The sequence below is a fragment of the Myotis lucifugus genome, unplaced genomic scaffold (assembly GCF_000147115.1).
Source record: "Myotis lucifugus unplaced genomic scaffold, Myoluc2.0 scaffold_72, whole genome shotgun sequence".
Classification (NCBI taxonomy): domain Eukaryota; kingdom Metazoa; phylum Chordata; class Mammalia; order Chiroptera; family Vespertilionidae; genus Myotis; species Myotis lucifugus.
The window spans coordinates 1151899-1175396 of NW_005871120.1; the positions used below are offsets into that span (position 1 = coordinate 1151899).

Below are 23498 nucleotides of genomic sequence, written 5' to 3' on the forward strand. Positions count from 1 at the left end.
GGGCTCTCATCCTGTCAATCTCCGCAGAAGCAACTTTAACTGTGTTCTCTCAGTCCATGTAACTGCTCAAGTTCCTGTTGGCTCTCAGCAAGGCAGCGGGGCCCTAGGAAAAATATCACTCCAGCCTCGGATGATAGTCAAAACTCCTTTTATGTTACATGCCTGTACTTGGCCAAGGACTCGATGATTTCAATATATTACCGTACTTAATCCTCACAACAGCCCCATTCATTCATTCATTTGTTTGTTCATTCATTGAACCAACACTTTTTTCCTGAGCACTTACTCTGAGCAAACATCAGGGATACGGGGATGATGTGCAAAATGCAACACGGAACGGAGATTCCAGTATGGCTGACGGGCCAGCACAGGTAAGGAAGTAATACAAGACATTATTGCAAGTTGCAGTAAGTGCTATAAAGCAAATGAATTCAAGAAACAAATATCCATATGTATAAGTTTTCCTAGGGCTACCCAAACAAATTACCACAAACTGGGTGACTAAGACCACATAAATGTATTCTGTCATAGTTCTGGAGGTCAGAGTTCCAAAATCACGGTGTTGGCTAAGCCTTGCTCCCACCAAAGGCTCTAGGGGGAAGATCTTCCTGGCCTCTTCCTGGATCCTGGTAGCTCCCAGCCATCCTCGGCATTCCTTGGCTTGTAGCTGCATCTCTCCACTCTCTGCCTCTGTAGTCCTGTGGCCTCCCTCTGTCTCACATGTCCTTCTTATCCTCATGAGTCTCTGGACTTAGGGTGCACTCTAACCTGGTATGACTTCATTTAGTTTAATTATATCTGCAAAGACCCTATTTTCTAACAAGGTCACATTCTGAAGTTCCAGTGGACATGACTGCTGGGCAAGGCACTACTCAACTATCATATTGAGCAAATTAGGCAACACAGCTAACATGTGCTTAGGCACATGATGGCCTTACCTCAACACTCCCTTCCCCTATTCCCTGAAGATAGTCATTATCAAGAAACGTTTGCCCCCAAAGGACGGGGGTGAGAAATATAATGTAGCAACTCAAAGGCCACCTTTGGGTTCAGTTCAGGCCCACCTGGCCTCATTCGTCTACTCTGAAGAATGAGGGAAACTTCTCCCGCTTCATGGAGTCATTGGGAAGACAAATGGAAATAAAGAATCTAGAACACATAGGCAACTTCCCAGCAAATATCAGGGACTCCACACATACGGCTGTCAAAAAACCATCAGAAATGGTCTCAATGTTAATGTGCATGAGGCTGTGGTCAGTGGGCACATGGACTGTGCAGCTCCTCTGAGATCCCATTGTCTCATCTGAAAAAGGGAAATCTGCCTTGCCCAGAGATTCCTGAGATCGGGCAATGCACAGGACAGTGCCTTGCATCCGATGGGTCCCTGGCCATGCCAGCTCCGGCACCGCCATTATCACTATGGGAATCTAGCCTGAAAATGCTCTCATGGTTTCCATCAGATCCCACATGTCCCCTAGAGTTTGCCACTCTTCGGTAAGTGAGCACTGACAGTGTTCAAAACACTGGCTCAAAACCTTTGTGTGAAGTTCTGTGTCCCGTTGGCTTCATAAGACTCACTTAGGGAACGTGTTGAAAGTCAGTTCCCACTGGCCTCCTAAACTGTGCTCCAGAGTGCAGATCTAGTAGCTCAGGGGATGTGCCCCTTAAGCACGATCTCTTAAGCACTATTTCCAAGGCACAGCTGGTGCAGGAACAGGAGAAGGATGCTGCAACAGTACTCAGCTTGACCTAGCTGCCCTTGTCCCTTTTCCTGAGGAAGAACATCGCCCATATGATTGTTCAGAACCTGGGACACAGTCACCAAGCCTCAAACGTCAGTACCTACAGTAGCAATGTCACTTGAATTCCTTGCTGTTGACATTTCTTTTTCAAGAAGTAAAAAATGAGGGGGCCCCTCTTCTCTACCCCTCCCCTTCCTTCCACCTTCACACACCTTCTTTCTCTTTCTCTCTTTTGTTTTATTTTGTCCCCTTTCTCCATTCTACCGTCTCTGTGTTTACAAGCATTTGGAAACTGACCTGCCGTAGAAAATGAAGGGATAGTTACATCTGGTTGTGCCTTCAGGCCTAAGTGACATGCTCTCAGTCTGTCTTGTCACAGGTCCCTGTGTGTGGACATTTGTTAGTTGCTTAGATATTTAAAAGGGAGTATTAAGTCTCCCCTTTGCCCAGCCTCCCCAGTGTATTTTTCTCTGGGATGAGTACCCCATGGGGTGGAAGGAGTTGAAAAAATAGGTTGGGTTACTCTGGGTTCCTGCCTTTGTTACACTTAATGTCACCAAAATCTCATTCTGTCATTTGTCACAGGGAACTGCAGCTATAGGTAGTTCAGGGGCACCCCTGAGGAGGCCCCCAAGGCCCACACTCCTCTCCACCTCAGGTCTTGAGAGACGGGGCCACAGACACTGGCCCAGTCTTACTCTCTGACCTCACACAGCTGCACTGCCCCTTGGGGATCTGGCTTTGCTGGAAAATGGAGCATCCATTCTCCCAGGGCACCTTTGCAAGCACCTGCTCTACAAATGACCAAAATGATTTCTTAAGCACCCAAATCACTCATAGTATTCCACTTAACCATCATGCCAACCAGAGAGATCATTTGGATAAAGCAACTGAGACTCAGAGACAGTGCCAGACTCATAGGCCACATGGTTAGTGAGAAGGCGAGCTCAGCTACTTGGCCTGCAGGCTCCATGCTCTTCCCATTCCAATGCGCCAACCCGGTGAGCATCCCAGAAAATGAATCACTCACCCTTGATGTCAGAAATCAATTAAAGGGCAAATCCCAAACTTAGGGTAATATAATAGAGTCTGAGGCACTGGAGATGAAAATGAACCACATTTTCATAGCAAATTGAGATGCATTCCCTTCCTCTGCCCTAAATGAGAAGGGCCAGTCAATTTTTAAGTAAGATATGAGACAAAAAAAAAATTAAGAAACACACTGGATGAAAAACAAACACTTGCAGTATCATTTGATACAGGATGACGTGATAGCGGGAGGTAGGAGCCTTCTGTCCGTAGGGCTCCTTCTGGAGCTACATTGGAGCGAGAGGCATGGGCCACAGCTGGGCCTGGGCCTTTACCTTGGGTTTGCAGCCAACAGAGGGTAAAGGCTCCCTTTTAGAACTGTCAGCGATGAACTCTTCTTTCCCAGGGAATTGACCTCATGCGATTTTGCTGAATCGCTTATTTTTGAACTTCAGTTAGAGTCCTTTGTACTTGTCCTTAACCAGGGATCCTGGGTAATTAAGGTGAATTATCTTTCTGCTCAGGGTGTGCGCTGCGGCAGGCGGTGGAACAGGGCTTTTATGAGCTGCTGAAGCCTTGGATTTCCAGGTGGGGGGCTTCCCCTACATGGAAACACCCTGGGCCCCGGGGCAAGGTGGATTCTAATGTGCCTCTTATCTGAGCCTCCCAGAGATGCAGCAGGCAGCTCATGGAATGAACCAAAGTCTGCAAAGTGAAGAGCCCTCGGAGAGACACAGCAAGGGCTGGGCACAGAGGGGCCTCAGGGGTACAGTGCGGGGTATGAATCCGGCCTTGGCGACATGCGGGGATTGGAGCAAGTTGTAAGGGTCCTCTGAGCCTCAGTTTTTTAACCTGCCAAAATGGACATGTTCATACATAGCCTAACACAGATGCCGGGAGAGACGGGAGGCCCCTCTGTAAAGTATTACAGAGGTGTTATTGATGATGTGCCTTATTATATTTTCAAAGAAGACAAAGTGAAGCCAGCCTGAAGATGTCATGGTTAATAAAAGACTCCACGTCTGTAGCAACCACCAATGAGACAGCAGAGACAAAAGCAACCCATGGCTGTCGAACGTATCCTATATGCCTGGCAATGGTTAAGAATTACTAAATCATTGACCTGTCTCAACTTCACAACGACCCTCCAAGTACTTTCAGTATCCTAATTTTATAGTTTATGGTCGATAACAAAACACAGATAGGTTATTTGCCAAGTCTTGAAGGGTAGCGTGTGGGGGAATCACAATCAGTACAAGAGTCCATTCTCGTGGTCACATCACCCACGTGATGCAATATTGCATCATCTTAAATACCTGGGGTGGTGAAAAATGACTACAGGCAGAGGCCAAGGGGTTCCACGCAAAGGTAAAATGAGGGCCGGAGAAACGGAAAGGCACAGGCGATGAAGCAACATGCCGAGGTCGGAGCGCAACATAAAACCTCTAAGTTGGCAAACTGAACCTTTGAAACAAGAGACAGAGGTTAGAAGAATCCCACCACCAATTAATCAGGCACCTGCCTCGCTAAGCATTAACCATAATAAGAAATCCTCAAAGTAGTAACAGTAATGGCACTTGTGATGATAACAGAACTAGTAGAAGCTACAATTTATGGAGCCCCTTCCATGCTTCATTCAGGACTGAGGGAGAGCATGTAGTTTTCCTAAGTCATGCAGTGAAGAAGTAGCAGTGTTGGGACTTGAATGCTTAGCTGCAAAGGGCTGCCTTTACTATAGAGGGGAAATAAGCCAGTGTGGGGAATAAGTTTTCATCCTGTCTCTTCTCAACTACTGAGATCTTACATTCTTACAATTCTAAGGAAGAGTCCTGTCCCACCTTTCATCTCCCCGTCCCTGTCTGAAGCTGGGCTGGGGAGGCCAGACGCAACAAGCTGAGTACTAGCTTGTTCCCCAGGCAATAGGCTACTGAGCCTGGATCTCTGTGGCTGGACACAGTCCCCGTGTCCTCTGTGTCCCCTGCATCTCACCTTACCCTGGCCACCCATGGCTGGTGGTACCATCCCCTAACTGACTATAAGTCATCAAGTGTGGTATTTGGGAATCCCCATTGTAAATACATTGGAAGAATAAAATAATTTCCATTTATGGAGCACCTACTAAGGTTGCCAGATTTACATACATGATCTCTTGCCTCCCATCACACAAATAAAAAGCAATGGGGACAGGATTTTACCCGGGCTTCTCAGATGTCCAAAAACTTTTCATACTCTATCTTACTGCCATCTCCAAGAAGAGACTCCTTACTTGGGGAAAAAATGCTGCACTGGGAACACAGAGAGATGGAATATGTGGCTTTGCACATGCTTTTCCCTCTTCCTGGAATGCTGTTCCCATTGTATTCTCATGCTTTATTCTCTCCTATCCTTCAGAATACAGCTTAACAGTCATCTCCTGAGGGAAGGCTTCCATGACCTAATGTTCCACTATCACTATTCTCTTTCTCAACTTAATATGTGTTCATTTCCAAAGATATCATGGTAGATTAAAAATGGTTGCAATTCCAGCATGGATGGACATGGAAAGCATTATGCTAAGCAAAATAAGCCAGTCAGAGAAAGATAAATATCACACGATCTTACTCATTTGTGGAATATAATGAACAACATAAACTGATGAACAAAAAATGATCCAGAGACAGAGAAGCATCAAACAGACTGTAAAACCTCACAGTGAAGGCAGGAGGGGAGGGGGGCGGGTAAGAGATCAACCAAAGGACTTGTATGCATGCATATAAGCATAACCCATGGACACAGACAGTAGGGGGGTGAGGGCATGTGCTGAGGGGTGGGAGTGGTCGAGGAGAGGTCAATGGGGGAAAAAGGAGACATATGTAATACTTTAATCAATAAAGAATAAAAAATAAAATAAAAATGGTTGCAATTCTTTGCCACTCCTCTTGCTCAGAGATGGAGTCTCTTTCCTCTCCTTGAGACTGTACTGACTTCAGCCAACAGAATGGGGCAGAAATGGCACAGTGCAAATGTCAAGGCAGAGCTTTAAGAGATATGCAGCTTCTATTTTCACTGCTTAGGACTGTCAATTTTGGCATCCAGCCATCGTGTCAGTGTGTCTATGCTATGAGGATGCCTATATAAGAAGTCTGATTAACCAGAGACCACCATGCTGTGAGGAAGCCCAAGCTAGTCAAATATATAGAGAGAAGGGTCATATGGACAATCACCAAAGACCAGACATCTGAGAGAAACTTGGAACTTACTGCCCAGCCCAACCATCAGTGGAATATGTCTGAGTGGGGGAACCCAGCTGATCTGCCCATGTGAGGCTGACCCAAATTCTTGAAGCACAGAATCGTGAGCAAATAAAATGGTGGTTAACTCCCTAGGTTTGGAGATAGCTTGTTAGGCATCAATGCATAACTAAAGCAAACATCATCATTTTTAATTATTTACTTATATTGTTTACTTATTACATCGGTCTCTCCTACAAGTCATGCTGAGGGCAGAAGTCATGCCTGGTTGGACCTGTTTCTGAATCCCCATTGCCTATTATATAATAAGCACTCAACAAATAATAGTGAATGAATGCTTTACCATAAAACGAATAATAGCAACAACAGTATGAGTAGTAACAGTGATAACAATAGAGTAGGGGTGGTTGGAGTAATAATAATAATGATAAGCAAAGGAATAGTAGCAAAGGATCAGTAACTGCTACCATGTTGAGCTAAAGAACAAGTATAACACACATCTCAAAATGATCATTTTTCAAGATTATTATTATCAACATTGCCATCACAGCAACTCCCATCAATGCATTAGCATAATATGCAAGAAAGTGTGATAAAGACTTCTATATATTATCTCTAATCTTCGCTCAACAATAAGCCTGACATATAATGAAGGTAGTGCTATCTTTGGAAATTTAAGGGACTTGACCATGATCCCAGGTGCTCAAAGACTTGAGAAGTGTCTAGGCGGGTATGAGAAAGCTGCATCCTCATTGGTTGAGCCTGGTTTCAGAGGGGCTGGAAGGTAGAAGGTCTTAAATAACAATTTTATTGATGGGGGTAGGAGAAATGGAAGAAAGCCATCCAATTGAAACAACAGGCAGGGATAGCTTTCCTTAGCAGATGCTCACTTTCAAACCATCTTGTCATCCCCTATAAGGAGGTGTGTCCCTCCATGACACTCTCATGCCTCCCTTGTCCCCTGATCTCACGGTCTAAGCCAGTGCTGATCATCAGTAGGCGCCTCCAACCGATTTCTCACTGTTCCTGGGCACAAACCATGTCTGATTCATCTCTGTTTCCCAGCAAGGATCTGGCACACAGTAGGTGTTGATAAATGTTTTCTGAATTAAATGAAATTAGGATCAATGCCCAAAAGGCAGATTCTCTCGTTTCCATTGTTTAAAAATATCATGTATTTCCACTCATGCATTATGTATCACAGAAATTAATTTATCCAGAACTGTTTTCCAATGAACAGTTTCCAAAGGCTCTAGTCTGCATCCAACTGGAAATCTGCACTTGTGGGTGGGGGAGAAAGATGTGGCTAGTCTCCGGCTTTCTCTGTTAATCCTAAACACTATTCCTGAGGTGGGTGCAAGGATAAGGTTCTTCATGAAGTCATGTCAGAAGCCAACATTTCCTGATTCCCACTCTCCTTGGCAAGGTTAGGATATATGTAACTCATAGAAACAGGTACTTCTTTCCTTAGTTCCCCCACCCAAACCCAATGGCTTCTCAATTCTCCATCCCCCCCCCACCCCCATAAGCGAAGGCTGCAGGAGAAGTTGTTTAGAGTTATGGCTATTAGAACAGGTTGTAGATTCAGACATACCACTTATGAGTGATGTGACCTTGGGAAATTGCCAAGTCATGTCAACTCTCCAAGCCTCAATTTCCTTATCTGTAAAGACACCATCATTTCATCTATACTCAAAGGCCACTGTGAGGATTAAATTACCAGGGACTATAGCACCCCACACTTGTAGCAGAAGTTCACATGTGTACATGGCACATATTGCAGAGACCTGGCATATTATTTGGTCATTTTATGGTTATTCCAACTAGGCAGGACATTGATTATTATTGTGCCCATTTTAAAGATGGGAAAACCAAGCCTCAAAATGATGCCTAATCATAGCCCCCATTGACTGAGTGCCAATTATACATAGGGCATAGTCATAGGATCTTTGCTTAAAATACCTTCTTTATATTCACAAAAGCCCTGTGTAGACAGTGATAGTATAAAAATCAAAGCTCAGAGAGGTTAAGTTACTTGTTTAATTTATTAAAAGATAGTGGAAGTAAGGTTTGAACCAAGATAGTCTAATACACTAATAGTGATGTCACCCACTGCATTGAATGACTTGCTTAAGCAAATGCCCAAGCTGGAGTTAGAACTGAAGATTTTGCCCTGACTGGTTTGGCTTAGTAGATAGAGCATCGGCCTGCAGACTCAAGGGTTCCAGGTTTGATTCCGATCAAGGGCATGTACCTTGGTTGCGGGCACATCCTAGTAGATAGAGCATCAGCCTGCAGACTCAAGGGTCCCAGGTTTGATTCCAATCAAGGGCATGTACCTTGGTTGCGGGCACATCCCCAGTATATTTTAAAAAATGAACTGAAGACTTTTAGGTTTAACTCCCTCCACCCCCAACACACATGACACTATACATTGTGAATCACCTACAGAAAACTCTGTGTTTCTGACCAAATCTGAAACATTGTCAGTTAATTCCAGTCTGGCTGTCCAACTTTTTAAAGGGCAGAGATTAAATGTGTCAGGAATTCAGATGCCACTAAATTTTATCCCATGACTTCTGTGCCAAGTTCTTTCATATACACCAATCCACTTAAAAATCACAGCTACCATATGAGATGTTATTCTTTCCATTTTAAAGATAAAGAAACAGAGGCTTGCTTAGTGATACATCCAGGTGACTCACAAGCATCTCCAAGTTAACACACACAGGCAGATAAACACACATGTTATAATTTTGATCTCAACTTCTTCTATTTCTTGGAAAATGATCCTCATCTTCACTAAGATTTAGCTTTGTAAGAGTTAGCATTTACTCATGCACAAACTTAGAGTCATCATGAACTCTATCCTTTTTCTTATAACCTACAGCCAACTCATCGTCCAGACCCCACGAGTTCATGCTGTCTTCTCTTGTCTGAACCATAGCAATAGCTTACTAATGGCTCTTTCTGCACTTCTCCCTGCCCCACTATTGTGTTGCTCTAATCCATTTTCTATACTGCTGTCAGATCATTTCTAAAAACAAAATCTAATCATGACATTCTCTCGTTTAAAATCCTCCAATGGCCTCCCATTTTACAAAGAATGAGAATGCAACCCTCAAAATGGCTTACAAGGCCCTGTTGAGTGTTCCCTGCCCACTTCTCTGTCCTCATCTTGGGCTGTCTTCTCTCTGTAACCCCAACCTAGGCACACTGACTTTCTTTCATTTGAGTATTCCAAGTTTATTCCTGCCACATGTGTGATAGTAATTGGTCAACAACTGCCCCTACAGAAAACAAAAACCAAAAGCTCTGATTTGTACCATTGCCAATTTCCATGGTATAAATATTCTCATCATGGCCATTTCTAGCTACAACATGACATCCCTGACATAGTGGGAAGAAATATGTACTTTCTCCTTCCATTGTCTTTATGACATTTTTTACAAATGTAATTATTTAATGATTCAAGTGATTTTTATTTCTTTGTTTATATTTATGTTTTGTGCCGGACTGTAATTTCCTTGAAGAACAGATGTCTGTCATTCACTTTTGAATCTCCAAGGCTTAGCACTATGCCTCCCAAATAGTAGGCACTCAAGAAATATTCATGAATAAATAAATGATCTATGCCTAGCCAGTGTGGCTCAGCAGTTGAGCATCGACCTATGAATCAGGAAGGCATGTGCCTGGGTTGTGAGCTCAATCCCCAGTGTGGGGTGTGCAGGAGGCAGCCGATCAATGGTTCTCATCATTGATGTTTCTATCTCTCCCTCTCCCTTCCTCTCTGAAATCAATAAAATATATTTAAATAAATAAATAAATACATAAATAAATAAATAAAGTACAGTTGTTGAGTATCTACCTGGTGCCAGGCACTGTGCTTGACACAAAGAATGAAAAAGACAAATAAGCTACAATGTCATCCTGGAGAAATGTATACCTATAATTGCAAAAATAAAGTTTAAAATTATAAAACTGTTGGATGTGCATTGACTAGATTAATGTATATTGTGACATATTCTAAGAATTCAATAAATAATTTTTAGAGGCTCAAAGAGTGAATTTTTAAGGCACATACAGCATGCAAAGGAGTCCCAGCTCTGGCACTGAGATGGTGTCATGAAAAGGTTTATAAATGAACAGAGGCTGGGAATATGAGTAGAGACTCGATAGAATCTCCAGCCAAGGCAATTACCAACACTTTAGAATTGAATTCCAGGAGGGAAGGCCTCCCTGCTATCTAGCTAGCTTCCTTCTCGATGCCATCTAACCCAGTTCATTTTTAAAGGACGCCGAGGTCTCAAAAACCATTGCATTTCTGAGCTACAACATACAGGGAGATGTCTGGAACGTGGCTCCTCCACATCCCCACTGTGAATAAAAATGATGCGGGCCAATTGCTTACATCTATGAAAACCTAAGTGACTGGGAAGGTTTTCTCCAGGCTCCCAGCCACGGAAAGGGCCTGCGAGCCCAGCAGCCCTGAGCTGGCCCAGGGAAGTGATGGGAATTTCAATTTCACAAGGGCTGTTTGTAAAATAACCCAATACATTACGGTGTGTGCATTATGATTGTATTATATTGAGTAATATCACATTTAAGGAGATTTCGTAGCATCATAGCCATGCACAAGGGAATATAAAAGTGGTTAATAAAATAGAGAAGTACAATTTCCCTTCAGTGTTGGTTATGCTCCTATTACACTCAGAATAATAATCAGAGGTCCACTTAGCTTGACTTGGGAAATAACGGATCTGTAATTACCTCGTGTCTACAGTGTCATTATCAAGGGCTCAGCCCCAATGTCAGGCCACTGTGAATCCTCAGAAAGCCTGCAGAACTCAATATCCAAGCTGCAGAAGGACAGTCACAGGACTTCCGAAAGCCATGCACACACACAGGGAGAGACGAGACGTCTGTGCGGCCCAGGCAGGGCTCTGCGCCAGAATTAGCTGCCAGGTTTCCCTCTGCCATGGGTACTCTCCCACCCCACGAACCCTTATTTTGAAAAGGGAACATGTGCTTTTTCCCACCCACTCACCCTAAATTCTCCCTCTGCTGAGCTTGCTATGCTACTGGAAAACAATTCCCTGCAGATTTGTTAAGAGCAATGGAAGACGCTTAAATGACTATTTACCAAACACTGACCTTCAGTGGCTCAACCAAGCCTCCAGAGGCTCTTGTTGGGATCGATTGTTCCAGTTTGAGCAGAAGTGGGACTGACTGCATTCTACATGTCAGCACCAGGGCTGAGCACAGTTTCCTACTTTAGTGAAGGGCTGGTTCCACTGTCTAGGCCTATGTGTTTAAATTGCTGCCTTTTGTTTATTTGCTGCCTTTGTTCCTAGTGTGGCAACCTAGAGCAAGTTACATAACCTCTGAGTCTCTGTCTTCCTCATCTGTGAAATGGGGTTACCACCACCTGCCATTAGTTAGAACGAATGGATTTAGAGCCTGACTACCTTGACCAACACTATTACTACTTCCTTCGTTAATAATAACAATTGTGATGTTGAGCAGAACATAATATTTATTAATTCTGCTTTGATTTAAATAAAAGCCAATGGAGAAAACATGCGCAGTTTGTGTGTGTATATGTGTGTGTATATGGATGTGTACTTGGAGGTGGAAGGGATGCAATATTCCTGGTATAACAACTCTGGTATCGACTATATACTGTCATTCCACATTTATTTACTTGCCAGAGTCCCAAAGGAAAGTCCAGTTTGATGGAAAGGAAGAATAAAAGAAATGTAATTCATTGGTCAGGGGAGAAATTACAAATATATTATTAAAAAAATAATCCCAAAGACCCAGATGACCAGGTCAAGCTCAAATATTTCTGTGGGTCAGTCCATGCAGATGGGGGTGGAGGGGAGGCTTGGTTGTGGGGACTGTGGCAAATAGCCTGGGGGAGAGTCCATGAACATGAACACATGGTTACGATGTTTTGTTAGATTTTCTGTTTTTTAATCTAGCCAGCTTTTATTGTGAAATTTCCCATTTTGAAATGTAGGCAATTCATTCTCTTTGTGAGCTCAACAAAAAAGGCCCGAGGTCTGAATAAAGTCAGCAGGCAATAGTACGTAAACTTTGTCCTAGGTCACTGGTCAGCAAACTTTTTCTATTGAGGGCCAGAGAGCAAGCATTCTCAGCATAGTGGTCCATATATCTCTGCTGCAACTACTCCATTCTGAAAAAGCTAAAGCAGCATAAACAATGCATGAATGGATGGGGTGGTTGTATTCCAATAAAACTTTATTGACAAAAACAAGTGGTGGGCCAGAATTGGCGCATTGGGCATAGTTTGCTGCCCCTTGGCCCAGCTAGTTAATGCTGATACTAAAAGCTTGGAGAAGGCTGGACGGAAGAGAGGACAGGGAGGGCTGGTGAGGGGTTCTGGGTCCCATGAACAGCTGGACCAGGCAAAAGACAGCCAAAGTCCTGAGTGCAGCACTGCTCTAACTCCTCTTCCAACTTTTGGCAAGGTCCCCTCCAGCCTTCACTGCCAATGGCATTAGTGACTCAAAACAGGAGAAGGTCTTCAAATCCAACTAACACACCTGACCTTCCTCTTGTCTCCAAACTGCCATTTCCTGGAGTCAAGGAAACTTTCTGGGGCTCATTCCCCCAAGCCTGGCCCCACCCCATCATCTCTTTCCCTTTTGTAAAGACACCAGATGAGTGTCACCCACAGATACTGCCTGGAACCCCAGGCAACTCCTCGCATAATTGCTAACCTGACTCCCACTTGCAAGCCAATTAGAAGGAAAGGGGGGGTGGGACCCACCTCCTGTCATTGCCATTACCACCACTTTTCTTAGTAAAAAATGGTAGTTAATTTCTCCCCCGAAAAAAAAAGGCCAGGGAACAATCTCTTTAAATTACAGTGTTACAACGTGAAGCAAAGATGCAGAAGTCAAATACAATTTGGGTTATAATTAGCGATTTCCTTGTAGCAGGCTTCTCTGGGAGATCTAGGCATCCTCTCGTCAGCTTGCCAAGTAGTTCCAGGGCCCCTTTCACTCTGTGGACCACCTGTGTGTGTGTGTGTGTGTGTGTGTGTGTGTGTGTGTGAGTGAACCGAGGCAGTTCTGAGCTAAACACAGAATTATGGCGACAAAAATTATTAAGACGTTTGTCTGCCATGATATTGTCATGATTAAGTAGAAGGGAATGCCATTTAAGTAAAATAAACTACTTCTGATGGGAAGTGAAATAATGTGGGTCTAGAAATCTACCAGCCCTCTGCTGATTGGTTAATTAATGAATGAATGATCAGACTGTTAAGTCATAGTCTTGATGTAGAGCTAGGTCTGAGACGGTCAGAAGCTCAGGGACTGGGGTTTTTCCCTCTAGCAGAGTAGCAGGCCCTTGGGAGACAGGGGAGCCTGCCAGGTGAGCTCCCGCTGTTAACTGTTTGGCCTTGGGGCAAGTCACATCTGTGCTTCTGTTTCCTCATCTGTAATGTTGGCATCATCACACTGGCCCCTTGATGGAACGTGAACAACCTGTGTGGCTGGAGGAGTGAGGAAGGGAGTGGGCCCTGGGGTCAGACTGGCTGACTGGCTGCCTGTAAATACCAGCTCTGCCTTCCTTAGCTTTTGTGACATGACCTTGGGCAATCTCCTCCATTCTCTATGCTCTGATTTTCTCACCTAGATAATAAGGGACTAATTATGGTACCCAGCTCCCGTGGATGCTATAAGATTCCATCACATTGTGCACATGAAGCTTCTAGCATCCCTGCACTGGGTATCTAATATGTGCTCACTAGCCGCTAGTTACTGTTATCTCTATTGTTAGTAAATCGACTTGCCTTTTTTCCCCTTTCTGTCCACGAAATTTATTTTTGTTTTTCTTCATCGACCAATCCAGATGCACACTTACATTTCCCCCTTTTAAAAGGCCAGGGCAGCCCAAACTCTTTGAATGTACAACTAAATCTATGTGTGTGTGTTTTTAAGAAGGAAAACTGCCTTTTTGCTCCCAAACAAGTCTGCAACACTTAAGCCTCCAAATTACCTTGGTCCTGATAGCCTGATTTGTTTTGAACCATACAGTCTGAAGACTTTGGTTTATTGGAGAATGAACTTGCCATGTAGCTTTGTCCCATGGATGTGGAGGGCAAATAAAAGTCAGGTCCTCAAGCCTGGGTACGTTCTGTTCCTGATGCCAGAGGGATGGCTGATTGTCTGGGTTATATTAACCTTCTTGCCAGAGTGGAGGAGTTGGAGAGACCATGAGCGTTTTGGTGTGATCTGCACGCTGCTGGCTCACCTATCAGGCTCACTGACCTCACAGGGTTTATTACTCTACTGGGGGGCAGAACCCAGCCTTCAAGTTTCTGCCCCTCAGGGAGCCTGTGCATGGGCTCGGACCCAGCTCTACATCAAGGCGATGCTTTAACATTGTGACAGCCTCCATGCTCTTCAGGGATGCAATGGTGGGAGCCCAGACACTAGTGACAGTGTTTTGACCCAGAAGCACCTGGCAGTGAAGCTGGCTGGAACATAGAACACCACAGAAGGAGCAGGGTCCATCCACACTACCACCAGGATCAGCAGGAGAGAATTAGATAAAATAAAGGCTCTTTTTAGAAGTCCTGAAACCTTTGTGAATGTCAGGCCCCCTAGTGGCTGAAACCTCTGGCTAGGAAACAAAATAGAATGTCAAAGACACCTGGAGCCTCAACTCACAGGGCCTGGCTCCCTCCTAAAGGCAGGGTTGTGAGCTCTATTTCAATGTGGCAATAACCCTGAGAAACTGGATTTTGAAAACTACAGCAGAATCCAGGAGATAGAGATGAAAATGGATGGTCAAAGCAAGTAGATTGCACAAGGAACGGCATGGTTGAGTAGAAATTTCCTTTCAGGGTGTCCCTGCTCTGGTTTCTGCTGACATTCACTGTTCTGACATCTGCTGTGTGACCCAGGTAGGTCCCTTCTCCAGGCCCCAGCACTGTTCATAAATGAAGCAGGTAGACAAGATGGTCCTTTCAAGCTTCGAACATTCTATGAATCTCTGCACTCTCTGAGGCATCAAAGGTATCTTTTTTATAAATCTGAAATATTACCTCCTCAAAGTTTCTAATCTCACCTCTTATTTAAAAAACTCAGGTTACAAAATTATGTCAGGGTTTATAAACACAGTATCTGGGCAGATAACAAACATGAGTGAAACAGACCTGAACAGGAGAGTGCATAAAAATCCAAATTGCTGTTAACTGTTGAAAAAAAATATTGTAATACTGGCTGGGCAGTGGTCATCTAGACTACCACAGGGTCACCACCAAAAGGTCACAGAGAATCATGCCTATGGTTTCATTATTCCCATATTAATGAGGAAATGAATTATGTATGTTACCTATGTCTCCATTATAAACCAATCTCTTTCAAACATGTATGTTACTTGCCTGAGCCTGAACTACTTGAGTTTCAGCCTTCACTTATGTGATCTCCTTAAATCTGTGCAATCAGAGGTTGAATTAGGTAAACTCTGGTTCCCTCCAGCTCTAACACTGAAGGGTTGACTGAACCATCCATGGACCCTCAGGTCACAGAGCACAGCCAACTTCTTTCTTTAGCCTGGAATCCAAATAGAGCAGTGGTTCTCAACCTTCTGGCCCTTTAAATACAGTTCCTCATGTTGTGACCCAATCATAAAATTATTTTCGTTGCTACTTCATAACTGTAATGTTGCTACTGTTATGAACCGTAATATAAATATCTGATATGCCAGATGGCCTTAGGCGACCCCTGTGAAAGGGTCGTTCGACCGCCAAAGGGGTTGCGACCCACAGGTTGAGAACCGCTGAAATAGAGTGTGGCATTCACATGAACTCATTCTGAACTTGCACAATATATGGTCACAAATTAAGAGCAGGAGCTGATGGTGAACTAATGAATGATTCAACTACTGCCCACAGAGAACAGATTAATGCCTGCTTCTAAATTCAGTTAAAAACAAATAAACAACAAAGCACCTAATAGGATTATGAGCTATGCAAAGGCAATTAGGTTCTTCAAACACCTAGACCAGTCATTGGAATAATCCACAGACAGCCTACTTCATCGTCAAATTATCCAGTCATTACACTGTGTGCTAATACTTGCTCACACAGACTCTCATCTTAATCAAGGATAGAGACTGCTTAGTCATACTGAGAGGGTGAAATTGATGACATTGAATACAGATCTGAAAAAGCACAAAACTCTGAAGAGAAAATCAAGAGGAACTTTTCAGATGGCTTCAAGACTTGCAATTGAAATATGTCAATTACCAGGAAACAGTAACTTGAAATCAGAATATGTCAGATCTTTTCTCAAAAGCAAGAAGTGTTTGGGCCTTATGAACAGAACTTCAGTCAAATATTCCTCTAATAAATCTTAACCTTGTTTGTCCATGACCTAGAATCAGGTTAATGATCAGCTTGTATCAGTCAGCTGTGCTCAGGCATGAGTGATTGAAAACTACTTGTATGAAAATCATTAAATAAAAGAATTACCTTTAAAAGTAAATGTGGGTATTTGAGTCTTCATTTGACTCTTAAGACACGTAATTACACAATTCTTATGATGGATTTTAAAAAAATTAGAATGAAGAATTCAGGATAGAGGAGAACACTCTGATTTTCCCTTCTGAATGATGTGATCATCTCATAATCACAATGGTTCATATGGCAGAGTGTTTACTATGGGCCCAGCACTGTGCTAAGCCCTTTATTGGCATTATTCTTAGGATGTCATCCCTACTCTAAGCCCTAAGTAAGGTTACATAACATGCCATTGGTCCCACTGTGGGTCAGACAGAACTGAAGTAGAAACTCCAAGCTCCTTACCTTGTCTCTTCACTGCTTCTCCTAACACCTGCAGGTGTTTATTTAGTGCCTCTTTCCCAAACTGTCGTGAGGTTCTTCAATTCTACCAAAATTCAAGGCAGTAGCCTCAGACCCAGACTCAGAGATCTGGGTCTGTGCTACTCACAGCGATGCCTGCTTCTTGCAGAATTATCCTGAGTTTGACTCAATCATGCGTTTTGGCGACCAGAACTGGACATTGTGGTGCACAGGGGCTTTTGAACAGTAAGATAACACTAGTATGGAGTAAGGAAGGCCTTTAATTTATCCTACAAGCCATGGGCCATTTATTCCAAAGCCTATACAGGAGGCAGAAGCATGACCCTCAGCCTCATGAGGGAATCAGAGGCAGTACCTGTGTCCTTAGAGTAAATGTGAACCTTAGGAAAACAGAATTGGTGTTGACAAAACAGCTCAGCCACACTGTCATCTGAAAAGACAATTTTGAAGCCACCGGAACATGTTATTAGAATTTGCTCAAGGCACACTCTAAGCCTGGGATATTGTACATGCTTGGGCCCTCCCAGGCAAAATAAGTAATTCCCAGGCAAGGAATTCCTTTCCTCAACAGCAATCTGCCCAGAGAAGAGGCCACATATGTGCTGGGCAAGCCTGGGGGATGCCTTCTGGGCTTCGAGCCCTTAAGACTTTTGGTCTTGAGTCTGGCACACTTGGTTTTGAGCTCCAGCTCCTACCTGTTAACTACAGTGACCAGGAAGTTACTTGCCTCAGTTTCCTCAACTATAACTGGGGGATGATAATGCCTCATACATACTTGTTTTTAGGTAATGGCGATTACACATTGGTCCCACTGTGGGTCAGACAGAACTAAAGTGGAAACTTCATATGCGATTATGCATATAAAGTGCTTAGAACATAGTTTGAGCTACTGAGCAAAAACTATTATGTTTGAGATTATTATCACCCGATTCCTGTTTTGACATAGCTCTTTACCCTATTTTTAGACATGGTGTCCCTCAACCATTTTTCCAAGCTTTTAATGAAAGCCCATGAGGCCACAATCCTCCACCTGGGGGAGGCACTCTCTGGTGTTTTATTATTCATCTCTAATGGTTGTTTGGAAGAAAAGAGGGAGGCAATTTGGAGAAAGGCAGAAGCAGAATGGAGGTAGGGAACCGTAGGAATGATATCAAAGAGGTCCAATGACCAGCCCAAGATACTTCCACTTATAAACAGTGGAGCAGAGGGACACAAATGGTAAGATTCCCTTATTTTTCATGGTGGAATAATGTTCCAGGGTATTATGCTAAGTGAAATAAGTTAGGCAGAGAAAGAAAAATACCATATGATTTCACTTATATGTGGAATCTAAAGAACAAAATAAATGAACAGACAAAATTGAATTAGATTAATAGACATGAAGAACAAACTGATGATTACCAGAAGGGAGAGGGATTGGGGGGAGGGGGCTGGTGAAAAAGGTGAGAGGACTAAGAAATACAAACTAGTAGTTACAAAATAGACACTCAGTGGTGGACAGCAATATGTGAACCCAGCTGTTCACTGCAGCTGATTGGGAATAACAACATTGCCAGATAAACCCCAGATTCCATGGCAAAGATGAAAAAGAATGAGTTACATCCCAAAGTGAAAACAAAAATGATCTCCCAGATATAAAGAGTGCCAATGGGTGCTTAATAGATGTCAATCCTGTTATATTGAGATTGGCACTAGGGAGAAGTTAGAGGATATCAAGACTGATTTAGAGATGGAGTGAGCTAGAATACGTAGAGAGGATAAAGATAGAAATTAAGATAGAATTAGAGATTAGGGATAGAGATAGAGGTAGGAAGAGGTAGAGGTAGGTCACATAGATAGAGACAGAGATAGAGATAGGGACAGATAGAGAGGTAGAGTTAGAGGTAGAGATAGACAAGCAAGCTGCTTTAGATAAATGCTTGTGTTCCCACAAAATGCATATGTTAAAATCCTAGCCAGTAAGGTAATAGTAGTAGGGGGAGGGGCCTTGGGGAGATGACCAATCATGAGGGTGGAGCCCTTATAAAAAGAAGTCCTCAGAGAGCTCCCTCACCCCTTCCTCCATGTGAGGACACAATGGGAAGACATCCAGCTTTGAACCAGGAAGTGGGCCCTCACCAGACACCCAATCTTTTGGTGCCAAGGTCTCGGACTTCCTGGCCCCCAAATTGTGAAAAATAAATGTGTGGGTTTTTTTTCAAGCCACCCATTTATAATACATCAGCCTGAACTAAGACACAGGCATATACTTTCATTTGCATAAAACACTCTAGAGGAAAATATTAGGGATTGGTACCTGCACTTTCCAGCAGGGAGACTAAGAACTGGGCTTGAGGGCATTAGGGAATTTTCATTTCCATTGTAGACCTGTTCTAATGTGTGGCTTTTTCACCACTAACCTGAATCAATGCAGTAATAATACTAAAAATAATGGCTAATTAACAAAAAGGAATGCATTGAGAAGCTTTCCCCACACTTAGCTACATAATTGACTTGCAGAACAGAGCCAATGTGTAAGGGATTAAGAACAGGAGGTCATCACCGACCAATGTCTTATCTTCTTAGGGGTATTAATGATGTCTGGAGACACAACACTCAGTGAAAGCAGCTGAGGATTAAGAAGAAGTTGGTTCCTTAAACAGCTCTTCTCTCTGTCAATAGAGCCCAGAGCTCCGGGGAACAAGCTCTGGGACCCACATTCTTTCTCCCCTCAGATCCCAGAGCTGGTGGGAGACTTTCAAACAGACTGCAGAGGCGTTAAAAATAGAAGTTAAGTTGCTATTGGAGATACGCGGAGAATTCACCACTTGCAAATCTCTAATTATAATATGTCAAAAGTGAAATACCTTGTCAGGAGCAGTATCTAATAGAATGCAGGATTGGCTCTGTCAGCACAGTGATCCATGATGTGTTGGGAGGCCCTGCATTAAATAGACATTCGGCAGGAAAATGTCCTGCAGGGACTCATCTCAGCCCTCGGAGGACTGAAAGGATGGCCGGGGAAGTCTTTGCTGTCTGTACTTTCCTCCGCTCTGGCTGGGAGCGCTGGGTGCAGCCTGCTTCCCTTCTACCGTCTGTACTTTATGTTAAATCATGTGCATACATTAGAAGTTCTTGGAGACTAGCAGATGGATGGATCGTTTCTCTCACCCGAAGCGACTCGGTTTCTCAAAGAAATGATGGCCTCCACAGTGCTGTGAGACTGGCATTAAGCACCAGGCCTCTGTGTCAGAGAACAGTTAGCATTATGGCAGGTACAACACTAACCAATGGGGAAGAACTTAGGAGTGCTAATACCGGGCTGGGACAACCATGGGTCTGACCCACTTTGAGGCTCAATTCCATCCCCGGGAAATGCAGAGCCTGGAGGGAAGAGAAGGAGCGCTCGGAAACAATGTGCAGATGCAGAGACAATGGGAAGCAAGCTTCTCATCAACCGTGTTCTGCACAGTCGGGCCGGAAAAGTCCAACTCAGAAGTAGGTCACAGACAGAGAAAGCATCTTCCTTTTTGGTCAAAGGAGAGAAGCCCATAGGCATGTAATCGTTTGCAGCAGAAAACTGGATGGTCCCTTCTCTGGGCCGTCAGGATCAGCCACGAAGCCACCTGCCTCCACTGATGATGGTTCTCTTTCCTTTAAAACTTCCCGTGAGAGTATGTACCACACAAACATTGCGAAAGGAGGCAAAGTAACCAGCCCCTCCACAAATCCACACACTCCATACTCGGAGAGGTGCTCCTTGCCTTTCAAATACTCTAGATACCATCGTTGGAGCCAATTTCAGAAATGACGCTGTTGTTTCCATGCTCTAGGACTTGTCACATTGCAAGGATAACAGAACACACGCCCTATTAAGGGCAGAGCACAGGCCTGCTTACCCGTGCCTCTCCCTGCAGGGCTGGGCTCTGTGGACCGTCCGCATGCTATTTAACTTTAATCGTGTTGATCTCTAAAGAATGCTTTTTGTGAGAGAAGGACGTTGAGCATGTCAACTCCCCAGCTGGATTAAAGTTTCCTTTTAGGTAGGCATAATTAACCCTTTCTTTCAAACTCTCATTTTATAAGTCCTCCTGCTCAAACTCTTTTCAATGACTTCCCATTACTCCTAATGTGGAATTCCACCCCTTATCGAACCCAGCAGGCCTGTGGGGTATGATACCTACTGATTCCTTCCATTTAGTCCATTGTCACTCTACCCCCAAACCCTCTCCACATGCCCTAGATACACTGGCCTCTTTTGTTCTTTGAATGAGTCAAGGTCAGGATGACTGACCTTGTCATTCTTTCTGCCTGAAAAGCTTTGTCTTCTCACCTTAAATATCATCTCCTTCAAGAAAGGTTCCCAGACTACTCATTTGCAAGCCGTGCCTCTGCTCTTTTTTTATCTTCCCATAGCATCTGTCTTTTTCTTAAGAGCATGGATCATCATTTGTGTTTATATAGCTGCTTGGTCGCCACATGTTCACTCTGCCTCTCACACTAAGTTTCAAAAAGGAAAAGGGCTGTTTCTGTTTGATTCAACCACATCACCTACTATGAGTCCAGGTCCCAGTAGATGTTTAATAAATATTTGTGAATGAATGAATGAATGAATGAATGAGTGAATGACGGACTGAATGAATCTTCCAGATCAGTAATATAGTTAGCATATGTTGAGGCTTAATAAATAATGTCTGATTTAACCTCTTTTTTCAGTCCTAAAATAGCCTCCTGAAGCCCTACCACCCTGATTATCACAAAATAAGCACCAAGCAAATAAACAACAACTCTATCATTATCATCTGGTTGTCAACAACACAAATACCTGAGAAATCAGCAAACACACTTAATAGACTCACCCCTAACTTGTAGCACAGCCATATACAAAAAGGCACTAGTGGCACTATTCACAAGAGCCAAAGGTCGAAACAACCCAAGTGCCCATCAATGAATGAATGGATAAACAAATGGCTTCTCTGTATAATGGAATCGTATTCAGTCATGAAAAGGAAGTTCTGTACATTTTACAATATGGTGAACCTTGAAAACATCTTAATATTGGAAAGGAGACAGACACATAATTTAATTTCTATGAAAAATCCCCAATAGCAAATCCATATAGACAGACAGCAGATTAGTGGTTGCCAGGAGTTGGTGGAAGGCAGGATGGAGATTGTCTGCTTAATGGGCATAGAGTTTCCTTTGGGTGATGAAAATCTTGAACTGGATAATGGTGATGGTTTCACTGCACTGTGAATGTACGGAATGCCACGGAACTGCTTGCATTAAAATGGTTAAAATGGTAACTTTTATGTTTTGCACAACAATAAAGAGTTGAAAAGGCAATAGAAAAGTTTAGAATGTGTATTATTTTTTAAATTCTCCAAGTCTCACCTCCAAGTATTAGGTGTCAAAGGCACCAGGTATCAAAGTTAGTTACTGGTTGCTTTTATTTATAAGAAATATATCACGCTTTAAAACAATAAACTTCTTCACCAACACTGGTTTCCCACTGGGGCAGGAGAAAGAGGCACGTCTGCCTTGCACTTACAAAAGGCTCTAGACTTGAGGCTGGGTGAGCCCAAGCTTCCAGAGAATTCTGCAGAACAAGGTTCCACAAATGCACATGTACATCAGGTGTGCATGATTACCTTAGGTCGCTCACAAACACAGTTTCATTTCGATAGTTATTTTTTTAGGATTATCTTGATTCATAGCTAATAACATTCGTGTTCAATGATGATAGTATTATAATGTTTCCTCTTTATTTGTTTGCTTGCTTGTTTTTAACCCATTTACCCCATTCACCTGCAATGAAATTGACTCTTTTGGGTACATAGAGTCACATAACCACCACCATCAACGTACAGAATGGTTTCACTGCCCTGCAAGATTCTCTTCTGCTGCCTCTTTGCTGCCCAGGCCTGCACACCCCAGGGCCCAGCAACAACATGGAAGAAACAGGGACCCGCATGAAGACTAGGATGAATCTCTAACCTAACGCATTAGGCTAAGTTGGGGAGGGCTGGTGCAGAGACAGCTGCGTGGCTGCTAATGGCCACAAGATTTGTGTTTGGGGCGATGGAAATATTCCAATAGAGTAGACTGTGCTGACGGTTGCAGGACCCTGTAAATACGCAAAAAGCCTGAATTGTCCAGCTAACACTGGTGTGTTTTATGGTATGTAAATTACATCTCCGTAAAGCCATTTAAAAGAAGGCTACATAGTGTATGATTCCACGGAGATGACATTGTTCCAGAAAAGGCAGAACTATAGGAACAAAGAGTAGGTCAAAGTTTCCTTTTACAAACAAATCGCCGTCAACCAAAAATGTGCCCATTTCAGCAAGTAACAGGAGAGGATGCCTGGAGATCAGGCATCTTGGCAGAACTGGGGTGACAAGGACAGGGTTAGGGGCTGCTTTATGGGCAGGACGCTTGGATGGGGGTGCACCCCGCTGTCACTAGGGAACCCTGGGAGCCCTGCCTGACCCCCTCCCACCTCCACCGGTGCCCGAGGCGAGCCTGGAGCCCACTTACTGTGGCGGTGCCCGAGACGGTCTGCGCGCTGGTGTCCGCGGCGCTCTGCTCCGAGTGGGACTGCGCGGGAGGGTACAGGTTTAGCGTGTGCTCGGGGACGGTGGTCTGGCCGGG

At 43.7% G+C, this 23498-nt stretch overlaps 1 protein-coding gene across 1 annotated transcript in view; it reads right to left on the bottom strand.

Moving 5' to 3' along the window:
• RBFOX1 (RNA binding fox-1 homolog 1) overlaps positions 1-23498 on the bottom strand; it is a 188616-nt gene that overhangs the window by 157480 nt on the left and 7638 nt on the right. Inside the window, exon 2 of the mRNA XM_023755309.1 lies at positions 23385-23489. Coding sequence (XP_023611077.1) covers positions 23385-23489 — 105 coding nt within the window. The remainder of the gene's footprint in view (positions 1-23384; positions 23490-23498) is intronic.